General features: G+C 57.1%; 1 protein-coding gene and 1 long non-coding RNA gene across 5 annotated transcripts; one reads left to right on the top strand and one right to left on the bottom strand.

The window, feature by feature from the left end:
• The first annotated feature begins 5,452 nt into the window (after positions 1-5,452).
• On the top strand, positions 5,453-17,338 carry PATL2 (PAT1 homolog 2). 4 transcript variants are annotated; one of them, XM_075897494.1, is made up of 19 exons: positions 5,453-5,548; positions 7,157-7,259; positions 7,555-8,009; positions 8,422-8,490; positions 8,753-8,818; positions 9,730-9,816; positions 9,985-10,068; positions 11,484-11,638; positions 11,807-11,887; positions 12,588-12,729; positions 13,301-13,421; positions 13,498-13,595; positions 13,977-14,021; positions 14,473-14,621; positions 15,039-15,198; positions 15,583-15,723; positions 15,860-15,957; positions 16,046-16,195; positions 16,941-17,338. In XM_075897494.1, exons 1-19 carry the CDS (start codon positions 5,525-5,527, stop codon positions 16,978-16,980), a joined length of 2,268 nt encoding a protein of 755 aa, XP_075753609.1. In that variant the 5' UTR covers positions 5,453-5,524; the 3' UTR covers positions 16,981-17,338. The 4 variants fall into 4 exon arrangements, with proteins under 4 accessions (XP_075753609.1, XP_075753608.1, XP_075753607.1 ...); XM_075897493.1 differs by having other exon boundaries at positions 9,982-10,068; XM_075897492.1 differs by having other exon boundaries at positions 9,649-9,816.
• A 92-nt stretch (positions 17,339-17,430) lies between these two features.
• Positions 17,431-20,744, bottom strand: LOC102455160 (uncharacterized). The gene is made up of 3 exons (XR_332407.4): positions 20,461-20,744; positions 19,957-20,106; positions 17,431-17,822 (listed from the first exon to the last, which is right to left on the bottom strand). It is a non-coding gene; the product is annotated as an uncharacterized LOC102455160 (long non-coding RNA).
• Between the last annotated feature and the right edge of the window lie 8 nt (positions 20,745-20,752).

The following is a 20,752-nucleotide window of genomic DNA, read 5'->3' as shown; positions in this document are numbered from 1 at the left end:
AGTGCTTTTGCGGAAAAGCATCCTGCCAATCTAGACGCGCTTTTCCAAAAATGCTTTTAACGGAAAACTTTTCCGTTAAAAGCATTTCCGGAAAATCATGCCAGTATAGATGTAGCCAGAAAGTCTTATATTTGGAGTGATGCTGCAAATGCCAATCATGTGAACATGCACAAATTTCAACTTTTTTTTAAAAGGAAGCTTCTAGTCCTCAGGGTTGCAGTGGATAGTTTGAAAATGTTGTCAAAGTGCAACCTAAAGACTCAGAAAATTAAAAAACCTCCTGTTATTGTGAAATAGGTTTTATAGTTTTTCTAGAAGATTTACCCAGCATTGCACAGGTCCTTAACACAACTAATCTTTGTTTCTCAGAAAATAAAATGAAAGTGAACGTGTCAGTTAAATCACTCTGAGGTGGGGCTGGGGAAGTGGGGTTCAGCATGCAGGCTGGCCTGGGGAGCGAGGACTACCCCAGCCCCCTCTTAGAGCTAGGTAAAAAGTGCCCCTCCATGATGATTGCAGCTCCAGTGGCTGCAGCCGGGGGAAGGGAGCATGTGCCCCAGCTGGGGCAGCTCCAGGTTCAATTCCCCCTGTGCTCTCCAGCCAGAATGAGGAATGCAGCAAACTGTACCCTTTCTCCTCACTCTTGGGCAAAGTAGAATAGCCAAAATGTCCTCATATGAATTTTGGGGGGGGGGGGAGCTTCAGCCTCTCCCCATGCTACCTAAAGGGCACTGGGGTGGGAGGCTCAGAGCTGGAGCAGTCCCTGATGTGGGGGCATGCCCAACCAACCCCATTCACCTGCCTAGTGATTCTCTTTTCCATATGGTTTTCTGAGACACAGTCCCACTCTAGGTACATCCCATTTTTCTGGCACAACCAAATCCTTACCTTGCTTTAAGTTATAGTAAGAGGAAGCCATAGTCCCAATTTGGTGGTCATAACTCTTACCATTTACAAGGAGCTTTTGAGCAAACAGCTGAACTCTCTCAGCTATATAGCAGATGAGCTATAACACAATTTCATCATTTCCAGGTGCCTGAAATGATTTTTGACTGCTTTGGGGTGACAAACTATAAGGCTACGTCTACACTGGCCCCTTCTCCGGAATAGGCATGCTAATTTCAAACTTTGGAATAGGGAAATCCGCGGGGGATTTAAATATCCCCTGCGGGATTAAAATAAACATGGCCGCCGCTTTTTTTCCGGCTTGGGGAAAAGCCAGAAAAGAGCGTCCAGACTGGCGCAATCCTCCGGAATAAAGCCCTATTCCGGAGGATCTCTTATTCCTTTCACGTTTTCCCATGATTGGGTTCTGGTAAAAAATATAGTCACCTCCTTTTCATCCTTAATTAGAGTAGAGGCAGGGACACAGTCCTGTCTTATTAACCATAGTCAGTCCTTTGTCTTAAGGGTGTGAGTTTGAGCAGCAACAGAACAAATGTTGTCAAGAAGCTATTTTGATCCCCTAATGAGAGCATCCTGTGTGTATTGGGTGCCATTTACATTCTGCCGCATGTATAATTTCAGTGGGATTGTGAGACCCTGTCATTCTCCTTAGCAATAAAAGGAGAAACACACAGCAGGAACTCATCAGCTGCAAGAAAGCTAGCGCAAGTTGAGGCCAGTGCATAGTAGCTATAGCTGCTTCACTCTTCCAAGCTTAAAGACCAGCTGCAGACAGACAGACATACTAGGAAAACGTTCCTATAAGAGGGTGAACTCTTCAGTAGGTAGCACCAATAGGATGCAGGCACATATCCGGGCAGAGTTCCAATGGGCAGCGTCCACTGGCTCTCTCGAGACCTTCGGGGGGCAGTGGGCGCTGTCCGGGGTTCTCTGCTCGGTATCCCCATCCGGTTCCCTCGTTTTAACCCTTTGACCCTCACACCTGTACCTGTTTTTTCATTATTTGTCTCCCGTAATTAGTTGGCTTTTCCAGTTTCTGTGGACCCTCCCCGCAGGATGGGGGGTGGTCTTTTAGATGTGGGCGGGCTCAAAGGTACTTCATCACAAAATGTGGTATGATGTGCCCAAATGAAACCTTAGCCAAAGATGGTCAACAGGGGAAACAAGAGGGCTGTGTCTAGACTGGCAAGTTTTTCCGCAAAATCATCTGCTTTTGCGGAAAAACTTGCCAGCTGTCTACACTGGCCGCTTGAATTTCCGCAAAAGCACTGACGATCTCATGTAAGATTGTCAGTGCTTTTGCGGAAATACTATGCTGCTCCCGTTCGGGCAAAAGTCCTTTTGCGCAAAACTTTTGCACAAAAGGGCCAGTGTAGACAGCCCAGATTTGTTTTCTGCAAAAAAGCCCCGATCGCGAAAATGGCGATCGGGGCTTTTTTGCAGAAAAGCACGTCTAGATTGGCACGGACGCTTTTCCACAAAAAGTGCTTTTGCGGAAAAGCGTCTATGCCAATCTAGACACACTGTTCCGAAAATGCTTTTAACGGAAAACTTTTCCATTAAAAGCATTTCCGGAAAATCATGCCAGTCTAGACGTAGCCAAGATGAAGTAGTTAACTGCGAGTAAGGGGATGTGTTACGCACTGTCACTTACATTGCATGAGTTCAAGGTTGGTCTTCACTTTGTGTTGTGTTGCATTGCATTGTTGTGTTCTGTTGCGGAGCAGGCTTTATTCACATTTTGATATTCAGGCGTCTAAAAACATTTGCTCAGATGAGCTTGAGTGGAGAAAAAGGAGGGGAAGTATAATATGGAACAGAGAAAGAAGGGAGAGAAAAAATAGCCTGTCAATTGTAGTGCCATGCTAATGAGGCTAATTGAGTGGGCTGGAAGTGTCCCATACTTAGCTTTTGATGTTAACTGAGGTGTTAAATGAAAGGAAGTCTGGTTTTAAAAGGCTTCAGAGGGCTAGCCCAGTTAGTCTGTAACAGGAAAACAACAAATAGTCTGGTAGCACTCTAAAGACCAACAAAATATGGGCCATCCAATTAATGTCTTTGTTTAGGCCAAGGAAAACAGTGTCATATTTGCATATGAAGGTCTATTTCACACACTCTCTCTCTGTGGCTGACTTGTAACATTGCTTTGTAGAAGAATGGCTACTTTTAAATCCATTAATGAGTGCCTCTGCAGATTAAAATGTTCCCCTACAGGTTTCTATGTTATCACTTCTGATATCTGACACGTGTCCATTTAACATGCTCGTAAACAGTCTGATTGTCCTCAGCAGGATGATTCTCATGCTTAACTTTTCTCTGCCTGCAGTAAGGGCCCCGCCTTGCATCTCTGTTTGGCAGGTTCAGATGGGGATTCCCAGTGATGATCTCACAGTAAACAATTCTGAGGGCAGGGTTTCCTATAAATGGAAACTGAACTGTAACTCCCTGCATAGGAGATTTGTAGAAAAAAAATCCTGTTTATCTGCAGTTCAAGGAAAGGTTTCCCTTTCTCCTTCTAAATTAAGTGTTTCTGCTTCTATGATAATAGCATCTGTATCTAACCAACCTTTTAGTTCTTTGAATGCAAACCTGCTGTTAAGCTGTAGTCACTTTCATGCAGAGGCAGGAGGCCTCATTACAATCATGTGAACACATTCACACCAGTGGTGTATGGCCCATCCAATTAACCAGGCCCCCACCCAGATCTGAACCAAACTGCTGCCAGATTACTATGCAGTGTTGCTATAGTGGGCCCTTTCCTGTCCTCCAAACTCCTTGATCCTGGCCCAGAGCCCCGCATCCCCAGTCCCACCCCCCCACCTGCAATTTTGTGAGGCCCTTTTGAAATTCCCATATCTTGACATGGCTCTGGGCCAAAAAAGTTTGCTCACCCCCTCTGTCCAGAGGTGAAGTCAGTGAGCAGCAGAAAAAGTCTAACGGATCATCTCTTTTAGCAAGTATCCCAACATGACCTCAGGCCATGGGTTCTTCCTCGTGGCTTCCAAACCCTCTCACTCCTTGGGAAGAAGGCCCCTTTCCCAACCCAATTACAGCGCTAGCCAGGGCTGTCCCAATTCCTGCTACTGATCCCAGGCCCCCACCATTATCCCTCAGGCTGCCCTGGACTCTGTAGGGATCCCCAAAGTGTGGGGCCTTGGGTGGCCACCCCAAACCACTCTATGGATGTTGACTCATATTTAGCTTGGGGACCATTATGACCACTAGATCCCTTTCTGCAGTGCTCCTTCCTAGACAGGAAGGTTATGTTTACACTGGTGGATCCTTGCACAAGAAGTTCTTGTGCAAGGAGTCCTGTGCAAGAACACATCCACACTGTCATGTGTGAGATGTGCTTTTGCGCAAGAGCACCCATGGCAGTGTGGATGCACGGCAGGGGTTCTTGCGCAATAAAATTCAATAGCTAAAATAGCTTTCTTGCACAAGAGAGCATCCACACTTGTGCTTCTTGCTCAAGAGCTACGCTCTTTTCTTACAAGTGGAAGCTGTCTTGGCAAAAGCTCTTGCGCAAGAGAGCTTACACTTGTAAGAAAAGAGCGTCGTTCTTGCACAAGGAACTGTCTCTTACCACGCTGTATTGTAAATTTCCTTGTGCAAGAATGGGTGGGCAGTGTAGATGCTCTGTGGATGCCGTACTTGCGCAGTAACCCACCAGTGTAGACAGCCTATGTGTGCTACCGATTGTCCCTTCCTATGGCCTTTGCATTTGTTTTATTGAACTTCATCCTATTTACCCCAGACCATTTCTCCAGGTTGTCCAGATCATTTTGAATTACAAACCTGTCCTCCAAAGCACTTGCAACCCCTCCCAGCTTAGGATCATCCCCAAACTTTATGTGTGTGCTCTCTGTACCATTTTCTAGCTAGATCATTAATAACAATATTGAACAGCACTGGACCCAGGACTGATCCTTGTGGAACCCAACTCCTTATGCTCTTCCAGTGTGACTGTGAACCTTCGATAACTACTCTCTGTTATGCGCCCACCTTATTGTAGCTCCATTTAGGCAGTTAATGAGAAGGCCATGCAAGACTGTATCAAGCCCCTTACTCAAGTCTAGCTATACCACAGGACAGCAGCCTCCATCCCAGTGCTGGATTTGCAGTGAAAGAATTATTGGGACCAGAGCAATTTTTTGTACATCCATAATGGATGTACTATGAAGGGCCAAGCCCAAAGGTGCTGGGTCTCAGGTCTGGCACAAATTGGACCTGCCAGTCCTATGGCTGAAGGTGCACCCCACGTGCGAGGAGCCCCACCTAGCCTCGCCCCAATGCACAGGCTAGGGTGGGCACTCTGCCAGCTGGGGCAGAAAAGGGGGATCAGGATTTCACCACTGCCCAGAGCCGGAAGGGGGTTGGAAAGTCCCTGGACTGTACCATTGCACAGAGCCGGGGGCGCGGGTGAGGGGCTACAGGTGAGCAGGCAGCACAGCCTCGCACGTGCGCAGGTGTACCTTGACTGAACGCCGCCAACCTATACCGCCGAATACCCTCCGCGCATGCGCAGCCTCGCTCCCCAGTCGGTGCCCTTTAAAAGCTGCCCGGCGGCCGGAGCCCGGCCCCATAGAGAGAAATCGCAGTGGGTGGGGGCCGCGCGATGGCGGAGAGCAGCGAGCCGCCTGTAAGTTTCTCCACGGCCGCCTCGGCTCTTCCCCCAGCCCGGGAGCGCAGAAGCTCCCTCTCTGGGGGCGTCTGGGGCAGAGGCGGGCTCCCTTTGTGTCATGCCAGCGCCTGCCACATGTGGGGCTCCGCCCCGCCTGGCACCGCCCCGCCCCCCGCCTGCTTCAGCTGCTGTGCCCTCGGGTCCCGGCGGCCAGCTGGGCGGGGCAGTCACCAGCCCCCACTGGGTGGGGGAGCAGCAGGGCGGGTGCATGGGTGGGGATGCCCTGCAAGGGCAGTGATGCTCCCATCGGTCACAGGCGGGTCCCCTCGACATGCCCAGCCACTGGGTGGGGACCTGGCCAGCTTCTGGGGCCTGCAGCTGTGTACCCCAGATGGCGGGTGGGTCCTGGCTGGGCTCTTGCTTCCCTTGGGGCATGTCCGTCCTGCTCTCCAGTCTGGAGTTGGCTTCCCTAGCTAGCAGCCTGGTCCTTGCCTTGGCCTCTGGGCCGTGCCCCACCTAACACCACCCTCGTTTGAAGCCATCTCTGAGCCATGGTCATCTCAGCTACTGCTTCTGTGAGGCCAGTTCTCAAATCCGCTTCTCCTTCATCCAGACTCACCTCTCCAGCTGCCTCTGGACGCTCCTCAGGGCTGTCCTCGCACTACTGCACCAGGACAGCACATCTTCCTGTGCCCCCATCATGCAACTTCACCCCTCTCCCATCCCCCAGGCCTGGGTCTGGGCAGCCTCCTGGCTCTTCTTCCCCATAGCCAGCCTCTTCTCTTGCTAGAGGCTGTCTCTCGTCTGATGACCCCTTTCCTTGCTGTCCTCACAGATAAACCACTTCTCCATGTAGGGGTCACTGCTTGCCTTTATCCCAATGACCCCCAGCCTCCTTCTGCTGCTCCCTGTGGTCTGTCAAAATGCTGCTTTTGAAGACCTTTTGTTCTGCACTTTTAATAACAACATGCCCTCCATTGGCTCCCTGGCTTTCTGTGTCAGATATGCATCTCTCTTCCAGGCCCCATATCCATTCTGAGCCCCCCTGATGGCTTCATCTCCTCCTCTTGACCAAGGCAGGCTCTGCAGAATCTCAACCCTTGTTTTTTTTTTTAAAGTCTTGCTTTCATGGTTGCCAAGCAAACCTTCTAAATGACACTTGGGTGACAACGTTGCATGGTTGTGTTCCTCTCTCCTCCTCCCCCCAGTCTATGCTCCTGTGGGAACCAGGAAACTGTGTGCACCAGTTGTCTGCTCTACAGAAGGACAGACGTAGCCATGTTTTTAGCTGCTCTGGCTTTGCTTGTCCCACTCAGTGACGTGCTCCATGCAACAGGAACTTTACAGGCTGAGATCCTGGTCTTCTGGCTTGTCTCGTGGGCAGATCCTGTGATGACACACACACCCACATTGATTCTCTGAGTCCCTGAAACAAGCTGCAAGCACAGGGCCTCACGGTTCATTTCTACTGAAGCAGGCTAAACGCTCTGTATTTGTCAATACCATGGCATTAGCTCTTTGGCTTGGAGAGGGAACAGGGGGGCCCCCATTTGGGGCAGGCCAGAACAGCCACGTTTCTGGGCTAGCTGTTCCACGCCCTACTCCCCGCCTCACTCTGTCTCCTAGATCCTAGAAGATTACCTTCTGGCCGAAGATGCTCCTTTGCTGGAAGAAATGGCGGAGGAAGATGAGGAGATCGACTTGTACAATGAAATGACATTTGGGTTAGGTAGGAGCTTGGGGAGTGGTGGGAGAGGATGAGCGCAGGGCCCGGGGGGGGGGTGGGGTGAGCAGACTTTGGGAGGAGGGCAGTAGGGAGCAGGGAGGGTTGGACCCTGGGGAACAGGGTCTTGAGGGTGTCATGTCAGGAGAGATCACACCTCCTGGGGCAGGAGGCTCAAAGGGCAATTTCACAGCATCTAGCTCTCCTGATGGTCAAGGCAGCAGGAGCTTGTGGCAGTTCAGACTGTACCGTCCCCCGGCTTTCTGCCCCTGACTGGAACTCTCCTTCCTTTCCTCCAAAGATCGAGACTCGGTAGATGAGGAAGTGGCAAAAGCCCTGGCTCCTCCCGATAAAGGCCCCGAGCTGAGTCCTGTGGGCAAAAATGAGGTGGCAGCGGTGGAGGAGGAGAAGGAAAAGGAGGAGGACAAGGCTACCGAGCAGCAGGGCCAGGAGGCCGAAGAGGAGCAGCCCGTGGTGGAGGAGATGGAAGAGGCAGGGGAAGATGGCAAGGCAGGGCCTGGTGCTGAGCATGATGACTACGCTGACATGGAGGAGGATGTCGGGACCGAAGAGGAGGAGGACGAGGAGGAGGAAGAGGAGGAGGAGGAGGAGGAGGAAGAGGAAGAAGAAGTAGTAGAAGAGGAGGAGGAGGAGGAGGAGGAAGAGGAGGAGCTGCATGATGAGGACAGTGAGGAGCAGAATGATTTGGGAGACCCGGCAGTGATGAGAGCGGTGCACAGCAAGCCCCCGTTGGAGGTGAGGCAGGTGGGGCTCCAGGAGGGTATGTGGGTGCCTGGGGGTTGGTGCTGTCTTCTCCCAGCTCTCTGGGCAGGGGGCCCCCTCTCTTCCATGCATGGGATTCTCCCCATTAACTTCAGTGACCTGGGAACAGGAACGATACCAACGGGCGCAGGGCTGGGGAGAGGTGCCCTGGCAGATAGCCGTGTTGCATTGCCCCTTCCTCTCGCTGACCCAGGCTCAGGCAGTGAGTGACTGAGGATGATCCCCCCCCATGCAGGGAGCCAGTGACCCCCACTCTCCCTGGCAGCCAGCCTCCTTCCCTCTCCCCAAGGGCCAGAGGGAGGGCAGGGAAGCTGGATCCTGCAGACCCCAGAGACTGAGTGAAAATCTCCTGGGCTCCCTGTAAGTGCTGCTCTTTGCCCTGCAGAGCCTGGACTCCGCCGTGCTCGACAGCCGGCTCGGCTCCACCTGGGGAGAGTTCGAGGGCGATGACGTGGTAAGAGCGTGCTCACCTCCCCCACCAGCCCAGCCTGCTCCTGTCCCAGGCCCTGGAGTGGGGTGAGCGGCTGGGCGTACCCCTGACCACAGTAGCCCCACAGCGCCTCCTGCTGGGAGTAGCTGTAGGTTCGCACACTGGGTACGCTGCTAAGCTTTCCTGCAGCGCCTCCCACTGGCAGAAGCTGGGATTCGAGCTGTTCTGCTCCCTCCACCTGCGCTTGGTGAGTCCTTCCCTTGGGCCTAACTCCCATCCCTTTCAGATGGCTGCGGATTCTGGCGCGTGGCCCCCGTCCCCCAGCAGCATCCTGTCGCACCGCATGCTGGAGGTGAGCACCGCCCTTCGCCTTCATCCCTGTCACTGGGCGCCTGGGCATGAAGCCTCCCGATGCTCTGGAGCCGAGACTGGGGGTCCCCTGCGCCCTCCCTGAACAGCGGGGGGTCCAGAGCTCAAACCAAAGGGCTTGCTGAGTATCAGGCAGAGGCAAGGACTTTGGTGGGGTGCTGGCATGGCCTGTGGGCAGGGGGCTCTTTCAGTCAGAAGGCACCTTAGGAAGGAGGGAGGGTTCCAGGCCTGGCAGCTGGGGGAGAGCTGGCATGGAAGAGGCTCCTTGGGTGGTCTCTGGCCACACTGGTGCAAAGGCTTGTGGAAGAAGGCACCCACCCTGCCACGCTCTGGAGCCAGGTTGCCGCGGAGGGGCAACACGGGAGCTCTGGGGGTCGGGCGTACCCACAGCTCCAGAGTCCTTGTGGGCTCAGGAAAGCCTGCCCGCCCGGCTGTGCTCTGAGGAGGGGGTGGGCTCCACCGTCCTTCGAGCTGCTCCGGTGCAGAGCTCTCCCCACCCGGCTCCACTCTGCCTCCGCACCCCAGGGCTGGCTGGCTCCTTGGCCCACAGGCAGGTCTATGCAGCTGCTTTCCAAAGCTGGGATTATCCACTGCCCCCCGCACCCAGCCTAGGGGTGACGCTGGGAATGGTCCGGTTTCACCGCTGGTCCCTTAGACAGAGCAACGGCTCCCTGGGGATTGGGGCGGTCTGACCTGGTTTGGGGTGCCGGCACTGAGAGCAGCCCTTGGGGCTGCCGGGGTTGTCCGTCTCCCTCCAGCTCGACTCGGCGCACCCGGGGACAGCAGAAGGGTTCTCTCTTTGTCTTCCTGTAGGACAAAGCCATTCTCCAGGCATTGGACAGGGCCCCCCCCACATCGCATATGAACCTGGACTTCCTTGTCTCCCCAGCGCAGAGGGGATACCTGGGCTCCCCTGGACTCAAGCGCCCAGACTTCAGGATGATGTCCCCAAAATCCTTCCCGCAGCGCTTTATGCGGCAGGTAAAGTGACTTCCTGCCCTCCCCTTCTCTCCCCTGCTCTGCGTCCCCTTGGGCCACCCCAGGCTCACTGCAGCACCGCCCCTGCCACTTACGCCCATGGGGCTGAACGCAGCAGGGGCTGACGCTGGCCCCGCTTGGGTAACACTCCTGTCTCCTGCTCTGCAGCAGTCTCCCATGATGCCCTGCTCCATGGGTCCCCCTCGTCCATTCACACCGCCTGGCAGAGCCCCGCCTCTCTTCACCCCCAAGCAGGTAACGCCCCAAGCGGCTTCCCCCTCCCGGCCCAGGGCTCTCTGGAATGGCGGAGGCTTCCTGTCTGCCCTCGGGCCTGTGGTGTGGGCGCTGTTGGAGCCAGTCAGCCCATCCCCCTTGCGGCAGCCCCAGGGAGTTTGGGGGAGGCATGAAGGCCTGTCTGGCCTGGCTGCTAGCACAGCTCCGTGCTGGGGGTGGGGGGCAGTTTCTTCTGAGCAAGCCCTAGCTCAAGAAACCTTTCTGCCCTGGTCAGTGTCCCCGCAGATCCTGCTCTTTGGCAGGAGCAGCCCTAGACTAGCTGCCAGCAACTGGCGCCCTAGGCGAACCATGCAATCGGCGCCCCCACCTCCAAACCCCTCAATGATATTGTGCCACCATTTGGCACCCCATTTAACTTGGCGCCCTAGGCAACCACCTATATGGACGGGCCGCCCCTGCTCTTTGGGGAACATCTGCTCCTGTCCTGTACTAAGCTGCTGTCCTCCAGCAGGGAGTTTCACAGGTGGCTACATAAAGGATCCCTCCTTTCATCCAATTCAGATGTTCTGCCTTGTAATCCCCCATGCTTTTTTCTGTTTCCTGGGGAAAGGAAATCCTCCTCTGCATAGCTGTTCTCCAACAGCTCCCCGTTCTCCTCTTCCCAATGGCGTGGCCAGCCTCGATATCTCTTCTGTGGCATCCTGCCCTTGCCCTCTGGAGCTGTACTCCTTCTCCTCTGTGCCTGTCTCAGTCCCGCTGCCCTGTTGGCTGAGGTGGGCAGCACCGAGTGCAGGACATGGGGCAAGGAGCTGGAGCGGCTCCAAGTGCAGTTCCAGTCCAGGGCGAGGTTGGACAGCTGGGGTGAGCAGCTAGAGCTGGATACTGCCAGTCCAGCGAGGCGACGGCCCTGCAGACCCGCACAGGGAGGTTAGGGAATGGCTTGCAAGCAGGACACAGGGCAGGGTAGAGTGTGGATCAGAAGGGGATGGGGCCAGATCCCTGGAGCCCACTAGGTAACCCCCCTTCCCCCAGCACTGGACTCCCAGCTGTGGCCTGGAAGGGGCCGAAGGCGGGGATTCTCAGCCGGGATGGGCAGGGTGGGCAGTCTGACAGCCAGTAGGGGCGCTGGGTCCCCGTGCCATCCTTCCTGGCTGGCGATGGACCTGCTGCAGGGCTCCTGGCCTGTGGAGCACGGGCGCTTCCTGGCCCTGCCTGGTGGGGGGGGGGGGGCTGCAAGGGGCTCGCCTGGCCACTGTCCTCAGCAGCAGGGGGCAGAGGCAGCTCCACTACAGCATGCAGGGGGTTGGCTCTGGGGTGTTGCCCTCCTCCTACTGCCGGGGGGAGGGGCAATGAAGGAAAGCGCCCCACGCCTGTGCTGCCCTGAGTCTTAGTCAGGGGCGGGGTTCTGGAGCCGTGACCCCTCCCTCCTCTTTCAGAGCCCGGGGTATGTGTCTCCGACCCCCTTCAGGCCCATGTCACGCAACATCAGCACCCCGACGCAGCCGCTGGCCATGCGCTTCGGCCCCACGTCCCCCTCCCTGGAGCCCTCGCTCTTCTTCAGCCCATCCGCCAGCTGCCCGCTGAAGTTCAGGTATGGGGGGAGGAGGGACAGCCTCCGGGGCGTCACCGTGTCTGATCTCCCCACTGCCTGGGCGAGCCGCCCTTCCTGCTCCATGCTTGCCCCCAGCCATCTTCATGGCCATGCCCCCCATCAGCTGGTCCTGCTGCTGGCCTCACCCGCCACTGCCTCTCCTTGCAGCGTGCCCAGCCACATGACCCAGCTGCACCCTCAGCACCAGCGGATCCTGACCCAGCAGCAGCAGCGAGGGCAGGCGCAGAGGTGAGCCGGGCTGGGGGCTGCTGTAAGGGACTGGGGGGCCCAGCAGCATGTGGTGAGGTGGCTACGGACCTGAGCCTGGTGCTCCTGGTGTGTGGGTGCAGCCTGGGGACGGGACAGGGGGTGGGGGGCCCAGACATTTCACTGTATGCTGCCCCCTGCTGTCTCTAGGCTGTGCTGCTTTTCTGGGACTTTCTCCAGGCTTTCCCTGGAGCTTAAGCGAGGGGCCTGTGGGGCAGCTGCGCCCCTAAGAGATGGCACTAGTTCGTGAGTGCCAGTCCTGGGCAAGCAGGCTTGAGCTGTCTCCTCCTGGATGTTTGTACCTGTGATCTACTGTGATCCCAACCGGTGGGTGGGTGGGTGGGAATTATGGACCCCCCCTACTGGCTTGCCATGATCCCAGCTGGTGGGTGTGTAGGAGGTTATGGACCCCCAGGCTGCCTTGCAATGATCCTGGCCAGTGGAGGGGTGGGGGGCGGGGGGTCACAGATGCACAGCACAGGCTGGAGGGGGAGCAGCCAGAAAACCCTCTCAACCAGAGGCCTTTCATTTCCTTGTGCCCCAGGCCCTCCCTGCCTCCCCATACGGATTCCTCTCTCGTTAGGCCATCAATTGATGGGGTGCGAACCACTGGGAGTGGCGGGGTGCTGCCCCAGGCTGCGTCCCCAGGGAGTAACACTGGGGGGCGGCTCCTGCCTTGCAGCGTCTCCCCCAAAAAGCCATGGTCCCCAAAGGCAGATCCCTATGCCGGGCTCATGACGTGCAAGGAGAAGGACTGGGTGATCAAGGTGCAGATGATGCAGCTGCAGAGCGAGAATCCTCACCTGGATGACTACTATTACCAGGTGAGCAGGGCAGGAGCCACGTGGCACCTCCCCTCCATGGCTGGGTGAGACTTGGGTTTCTCCCATAGCCCCAGCTGGCTCCGGGTGCAGATCCTGCTGGGGGTGGCTCTGAAACCTGCCTAGGGCAGATGGACCAGTTAAACTGCTCCTACCCCCAGCAGGGGCCCCGGGACTGATGTGACTGGGTGAGGCCTCCCTGGTCCAAGCTCAGACCTGGGGCCATGGCAGGGGCACTAGAAACTTGACAGAAGTGAGGGGAGGGCAAAGCCAAAGCGCCCTCCAGATGGCTGGCTGTTGTGGGTGTGAGCCGGCTGCCCAGTTCTGGCCCCACAGCAGCCCCTGGTGGGTGAAGGGTGTAACTGCAGCACCTCTTGGGCAGGATCTATTCTGCGGGGGTGGGAGGGAGCCTGCGGGTGGCGTGAATTCTGCACTTCTCTTAAAAGGGGCAGGGCGGCCGTGGGCCCCGGCTGCCCCTGGTTCCCGTGTCAATGGGCCACTACCACAGCCCACGTAGCCCCAGACTAGCCTGCTGCTTCCCCTCATGGCAGCTTGGCCGTCCTCTCCGTTGCAGGCCTTTTACCACAAGCTGGAGCGGAAGCAGGCAGAGGAGGAGCTGCTGGGGGGGCGCAACAAGCAGGAGCCCCCCAAGCTGGTCACACCATACATCCAGAAGATGGAGATCTACGACTCGGGTAAGGGCGGGGGAGGGTGGCGGGGAGGTGGGGGGAGCCGTGGGTGGGGTCTCAGCACATCTGCTTCTCCTTCCAGTGGTGCGGATTGCAGGCTCGCTGGGCCAGGTGGCCGTGTCCACATGCTACAGCCCCCGCCGGGCCATCGACGCGGTGCACCACGCTCTGCAGGAGGAGGTAGGTACGGGGCTGCCATGCTCCCCTGAGCCTGCCTGGGCCCTGCTGCACCCGCTGACTAGGCGCTTTCTCAGCTGCCTTCACGGGGGTACTGGGACCCACACCCCCATCTGTAGCTGCTCCGTGAGGCTCCAGCCCCCCGGCTCTGGCCCTGGCGAGATGAGCATTGCGCTGGGGATGGGCAAGTAGCCGGGTCAGGTGGAGGCCACTGGGGTCAGCTCCTGGACTTGACAGGGCCCTTGGACGTGCGCCCCCTGTGGGCTGCCCCGGGCCCAGCCGCCATCACCCGATCAAGCCTGCCGTGGCTTGGGCACTGTGGCCGGGAGGCAGCTGTGTCTTGCAGCGGCTGTAACTTGTCTTCCCTTCTCCCCCGGTCCGAAGGCTGCGGGGAACCAGCGACTTCGGGCTCTGCACAGGATCGAGAAGGTGAGAGGGGCCTTGGGCAGCGCCATGGCTTCAGGGCAAGAGGTTTCCCCTCCCAATGCTGGGCAGGGGAACAGCAGCGGGAGGGGAGGAGGTTGGTTAGAAGCTGGATCTCTGTTCTCCCCACCGTCCGCAAACCCTGCCTGGCCCGGAACTCGGCATGTCTGGCTGCTCGGGCCCAGGAGATCCAGGTGGCTGAGTGAGGGTGGAGTGAGATCCCGGAGGGCCCCAGATCCCTCCCCACCCCGATGGGCAGTCACTGGTGCACCATCTCTGGCTGGGATCTCTTGGGATGCTCCAGCCACTTGTGGCTCAGCCAGGCTCCTAGGCGGGGTGCTGGGGGAGGAGTGTAGGGTGCAGGCCACTGTCCTTCCAGAGAGGAAGGTGGGTGTGGGGCTCAGATCCCACTGTTCCTTCGCTGGCCCACCTGCTAGTTTCTCTCCTGCATCCCCAGATGTTCCTGCAGCTGCTGGAAGTGGAGGAGACGCAGCGGAAGATGAGCCTGCTACCCGAAGAGCAGCACCCCCGTTTCCGGGATAAGAAGAGCCATGAAGTGGGGCGCATCTACCAGGCTCTGAAGATCAGGGCATGCGACAGTGAGGAGTGAGTTTGCTGGTGTGCATCTGTGCACCATTCCGGCACACGGCTGGTCCCGGGGCCATCTGGGGAGGGTGGCAGGTAGCAGTCCCATGGCGCAGCTCAGGCCTCACCCATGGAGATGCTGTTAGAACCCCAGATCTCTGGGGCCAAATGCAGCTCCCAGCACCCGTGAGTTTGGGGAGCAGAAACATTCCTGCCTGCAAACAGTGCTCCCATCCATCTGAGTCACCTCAACCACTGGGCGAGGCCAGGTCCCACCTGGACACTGGGGCCTTGCGCCGTCTCTTCCCCTCACCCAGGCCAGGTGGATCCTGTTGAACGCCCCCGCTGGGGGCCAGGGCCCCCCCGCTGGGGGCTCCCCGCTGCCAGTGGAAGGGGGGCTGGTCCCGCCGGCCTGGGCAGCTTGGGGCTCTCACACAGGGAGGCAGAGGACGAGTTCCTGCAGATCCTGTGTGTGCGGAAGGGGAAGAAGTTGACGGCACGGTTGCTGCCGCACCTGACGCGGGAGCAGGCGGAGGAGATCCTGGTCACCATCACCCACCACCTGCCTTTCCTCATGCGGAAGGACACGCTGGACGAGGTAGTGGCCTGCAGGGGTCGGGGAGAGGCCAGCCCTGGGGTGGGGCCCCACTTTGCCTCCCCTGGGGAGCCGGGAATTGGCCTGTCCCATCCCAGCTGGGCCCTCGAGGTCAGAGGGGTCTTTCTGGTGGCCCCGGGTGCTGGGGGAGCTTAGCAGGTGTGTGCAGCCTGCGCTGCGGGGGTTAGGCCTAGTCGGGCTGCTGTCTAGTCTGCAGCCTGCATGAGCTCACCTGTCTGGGGTGGGACCGCTCCTCTGCCCGTGCTGGCTGCTGGGTCTGTGCCCCTGCTTCTGGGACTGGGAGGGGGCGGGGAGCCTGTCGTGTGGTGTCAGGGCGGGGGGCCTGGCTCTAACCCCCGTCTCCACTCCTTCCCCACCGGTGCTTAGTCCCTTCCGGTCCTGTACGGCCCCCTCAGTGAGATGGTGGGCCGGATGACCTTCAGCAAGCTCATCGAGGTCCTGCAGGAGCTGACCAGGCCGCTGGCTGGCTCCACCGACCTGCCGCTCACCATGACCTTTAAGAACCAGGTGCGTGGGGCTGTGTGGGGCAGGAAGGGCCCCAGGAGGGGAAGCTGGCGAGCTCAGTGCTGCCCGGGTGGGATCTGAGCCCTGCAAGGGGCACACTCCCCCTGGGCCACGTCTAAGCCAGGGCGCTTCCCCGCAGTTCGGGATCTCGCTCCTGTACGCCCTGCTGAGTCACGGCGAGAGGCTCCTCTCCTCGGACGCGCCGCTGGAGCCGCACAGCGGGGACTTTGAGAAGTGGTGAGGCGGCGGGGGGCGGCCTAGAGGGTGCCTGTGCAGCAGGCCGTGTCGGCTGGCCCGGGGCTCACGGGTGGGCTTGCCTCCCCAGGACGGACACGGTGTTCCTGGTTGCCAAGGAGCTGTCCCAAGTGCCCAAGACCGCCCTGGTGGAGCCCCTAGTCCTCCCCAGCAACCTCCTCTCTTTGTTCTGCCGCTACCTGGACAAGCAGACCATCCATCGCCTGGAGGCCAAGATGGAGTGAGTGTCGGTCTCCAGGGCTGCGCTGGCCGTGCCTGGAGGCGGCAGCCCACGTGCTGACCAGTACCCATGGCTGCCCACAGCAGGCATGCCAGTCACTGGCCACTCTGGGCTGCTGAGGGGCAGGAAGGGGGTAGCTCCCCTGTCAGGAACAGAAGCCAGGGGGAGTCCTTGTGAAGCCAGAAGGAGCTGTCGGGTAACGCTGCTAGGTGGCCCCCAGGCCTGCTGGGCTGGGACCTTGGGGAGGGGCCAGGTATTGTCTGGAGCCAGTTGGCCAGTGGTAGCTGGAAGGGGTGGGAGGCATTGGCACGACCGGGTGTCTTTTGCGAGTGGATTGGGGCTTGGCCAGGCTGCAGCACTACACCGCCTTCTCTGCGCCTGGGGACATCCTGGCTCCTTGCTCAACTCCCTTCGTGACTGGCTTTTCGCCTGGCCCCTCCCTTGGGGGCTACCTTGCCCGTGCCCACTGGGGGTCATTGCATGCAGAGTGGCCAGGCCCGTTCCTGTAACACGGCCTGAGGGTGCCGGTCTGGAGGCCCTTGTGTTGCGGTGTCCGATACCGGGCCTGGGAGGCAGGGACATGACTCCCGGTGGCACATGGCCTGTGATGGTAACAGCTGGAGATGGAGCAAGAGCAGCCCCTGACACTGCCTGCCGGGAACAGGGGGCACTAGAGCATGGGGCCTGCGGGATTTGTGTCTCAGCGGGGCATTAGCCATTCCTAACGCGTGGCCCTACCCCGCAGGTGCTGCCCTCTGCCTTCGGAGGCTGCCATGCCATGCTGAGACCTCCCGCCCAGGCACAAGGGTGAAACCAGCTTCCTGGGCAGCGGCGCCCATCTCCGAGCCGCACGCAGAGGCCGTCACGCCATGGCTTGCATTCCAAATCGGACACTCCCCCGGCGCAGGGGACTTTGTGTTTTTTGCCCTGGCACCGTAAGGAGCAAGACACCAGGGCTGATCGCGACCCTCTCCAGCACGGTGCTTGGGGGCACTGCATGGGGACACGGGTAATTTATTTGGGCCTCGCCCCGCAGCACGAGAGCACAGCGGGCGCAAGGCAGATCTGTACAGCAGGCACACCTGGTGGCGGGCGACTGAGGTGACTGTACAGCACTCGCGGAAATAAAAGCGATTAACCAGACCCCCGGCCTCGAGTATCCAGCCTGGGCGAGTCCCAATGGGCTGCGAATGGGGAGCTGCGGCTACAGGGCACGAACCATATGTCCCACCAGGCTCCTGGAGCATGAGCAGCTGCTCAAATGCGTTCCTTGTGGGCGCAGCCCCCACACAACCTCCGTGGGCCAAACTGCCGCACAGTCCCATGCGTTGGCACGGAGCAGGGCCGTGGGTAGACAGCTGCCGAGGCACTGAGTGAGATCTGACTCCTCCCTCTCCCATGCAGCCCCGAGGCAAGTGCACAGGATGGTCTGTTTCGGGGTCCCCCTGGGGAACAGCAAGGGGTGGTACATTCCGTGGCCCTGTTGCTCCAGACACAGCAGGGAGCTGTCACTGGCGGGTCTCCCAGCTTCCCTAGGACTGTCCTTCTCCCTGCTTGTCAGCTGGGACGTACTGATGCTGGCAGGTTAAAGGTGATCACTAGGCTTCAGCAGCAACTGTTGAGAGAGCTGCGCAGAAGCATGTACATGAGTCCCAGAGTCACTATTGCAGGCTGTCAGGTGATGCTGGCAGGCAGCCCGACATCGGTTAGACGCAGGGCGACCAAATTCACAGCCATAGAAAATGCATCACAGACCATGAAAGCAGGTCTCCTCTTGTGAAATTTGGTACTTTGTCTTTTTACTCTGTGCTGTATCGATTTCATGGGGGAGACTAGCAGTTCGCAAATGGAGGATCCAGATTCAAAGGGGAGTTCCGGAGGGTCACAAGGTTATTTAGGGGGGCACATTGTCACTGTTACTTCTGTGCTGCCTTCAGAGTAGTGCAGCTGGAGAGCAGCGGCTGTTAGCCAGGTGCCTGGTTCTGAAGGCAGCCCTGTCAGCAGCCAGGCAGAAAGTGAGGGTGGCAATACCATACTATGTTGCCCTTCTTTCTCTGCTGCCTTCAGAGCTGGGCCACTAGAGAATGGCTGCTCCAAGGCATCCTGCTCTGCAGTAGCAAAACAGCTGTAAGGGTGGCAATACTGTGACAGTCCATCCTTCCTTCTGCATGGCTTTGCCTTCAGAGCTCGGCGGCTGCTGCTCTCCAGTTGCTCAGATCTGAAGGCAGCAATGCCACCAGCAGCAGCTCTGCAGAAGTAAAGGTTGCGGTACTGAAACTTGCCTACCACAGCCTTGCAAAACCCCTCAACTTTTTGGGGGTCAGGACCCTAGAATTACATCATGAAATTTGGGGGACCATTGCAGCTGGGTCTGCAGTGCTGCCTCAGCACCCAGCCGCAGGCCTCTTCCCACCCCTTCCCCCCAAGACTGTGCTCAGCTACCACTCACCAGCTGTTTCCCCTTCTGATGGGAGGAACTGCTACTTGTTTGTGGGGGGCTGTGGGGCTGCCTCTTGTCAGATGCCTGCCTACAGCTCACACTGTTTTCCCCTGGCACCCCACCTCTTTTTCCATCAGCCTGCCCTGCTTCTCGAGCACAGGCCTCTCCCATAAAGCAGCTCCCCCCTCCGCTCTGGGGGCTGTGCAGGGTCCCAGGAGTGAGACACTGCTCTGAATACTCGGCTTGCTGAATATTAGGCTTAAAGTCTGAAGCCTCCCTCAAGTTTTTCAGCCCAGGGCTCTTTTCCCCTGTCCATGCACTAACATACATGTTTAAGAACGTAAGTCCGGTTGGTTGTACATACACTGGTCACCCATGAACAGTCTCCTACTGTTGAGGTAGCACCTATATGGATGAGTCCCCTTAATGCCCCCTTCCACCAGTGATGGAAAATCCAGCTGTCTGAGTTGGCCCTGGTATAGCAGGAGACAGATCGGGCCCTGGAGGCTTTGCCTCTAGCCCTGGCAGAAAATGAATCTAACAAGACAGGCTCAACATTTGAGGTGAAGGAGAAGTTTTGAACAGGGTGGCAAGAAGCTCTGATTGGATCCATTGGGGGCATAGAGATGCATACACTCATGCTGAGTCTACAGTGGCAAGATTTTGCGCAAAAACGTGCTGCTTGTCTACGCTGGCTGCGAATTCTTGCGCAAGAACACTGATGTTCTAATGTAAGACATCAGTGCTTCTTGCGCAAGAACTATGATGCTCCCACTCAGGAATAAGCCCTCTTGCGCAACTGTTCTTGCACAAGAGGCCAGTGTAGACAGTCAACATGAATTTTTTGCGCAAGAGAGTGTCTACACCGGCACGGATGCTTTTGCACAAAAGCACATGCCAGTGTAGACGCTCTCTTGCGCAAATACTTTAACACGAAAACTCTTGCGTTAAAAGTATTTGCGCAAAATCTTGCCAATGTAGACGTAGCCTCAAGCAAGTGCAGTGCACTTGTATTTCAAAGCCAAACCTACTCTAAAAGCAGCAAGGGCTTGAACACAAGAACTGGAAGGGACTCGGAGAGGTCAAGTCCAGTCCTCTGCCCTTGTATTAGGACCAAGCACTTGTCCAGATCATCCCTGCCAGGTGTGTGTCCAGCCCGCTCTTACATATCTGCAGGGATGGTGATTCCACAACCCCCCTAGGCAATTTATTCCAGTGTTTAACCACCCTGATGATGTTTTTCCCAATGTCCAACCTCAATCTCCCTTGCTGCAATTTAAGCCCATTTTCCCACAGTGAGAACAATGAAAAGGTTTCTCACCTTGTTGGTTGTCTGGTGTTCCAAAACCTAGTTGCTCCGATTGAACCTTTTTCCTGTCAGAGCAATTACAAGGTTTCTCTCCTCTGTCCCTTCTGACTGAAGCTTTTCCCACAATCAGGAGTTGAAGGGTTTCTCTCCTCGGTGGATTCTCTGATGAATAATAAGGCTTGAGACATGACTGATGCTTTGGTGCAGTGCTTGATCTCAAAACCATAGCACTGCATAATCATTTACATGTTCAGGAAGAAAATGCACAACTCTATAAAAAGAACATTGACGTTCTAAACTCAAGTCTCTTGAACGGTTAGGAAATGCTGCATTCATTCTGCCCTCTTTCAAAACATGGTTTATTTTGTACAATTGTACCCTGTCCCTGCAGTCTTTGACATCTTAACTTTCAACCCCACCTGCTTCAAGACTGACTGCATTAGCTCAGTGAAGTGGGGGGAGTTGTGTTGGTCCCAGGATTGCAGACACAAGCTTTTGAGCTTGCACAGAACTTACCTGAAGGAAGCTGGTCCAATAAGAGATTCCCTCGACAATAGCTGGAAGCAGAAACTGGTTGAGAGCTGCTGGCTTGTGGTGAACCTAACTTAAAACTTTCTTTCTAACTTTGTCCATCCATGTGCAGAATACATTTTGTTACGTGCACTAAGATGGGTGGATGTGCACCACCAGTAGTTGCAAATGCTGCCGCCACCGCGCTGCCCTTCAGCACTTCCCGGGAGACAGGCGGCACGCGCAGAGTTTGCAGAGCGCGCGGCTACTTCAGAACGAGGCCGCCGAGCGCACGTGG

Source organism: Pelodiscus sinensis, chromosome 14, assembly GCF_049634645.1.
Source record: "Pelodiscus sinensis isolate JC-2024 chromosome 14, ASM4963464v1, whole genome shotgun sequence".
Taxonomy (NCBI): Eukaryota; Metazoa; Chordata; order Testudines; family Trionychidae; genus Pelodiscus; species Pelodiscus sinensis.
This window is presented reverse-complemented; position numbering and strand designations above follow the sequence as displayed.

What these genes read in the sequence shown, in the direction of transcription:
- PATL2 (XM_075897491.1), top strand. Translation starts at nt 5,525, where the DNA reads ATGGCGGAGAGCAGCGAGCCGCCT. An exon ending in TGGATGACTACTATTACCAG is followed by an intron (nt 12,730 to 13,300) that starts GTGAGCAGGGCA and finishes TCTCCGTTGCAG; the next exon opens with GCCTTTTACCACAAGCTGGA. An exon ending in CGCCTGGAGGCCAAGATGGA is followed by an intron (nt 16,196 to 16,940) that starts GTGAGTGTCGGT and finishes CCTACCCCGCAG; the next exon opens with GTGCTGCCCTCTGCCTTCGG.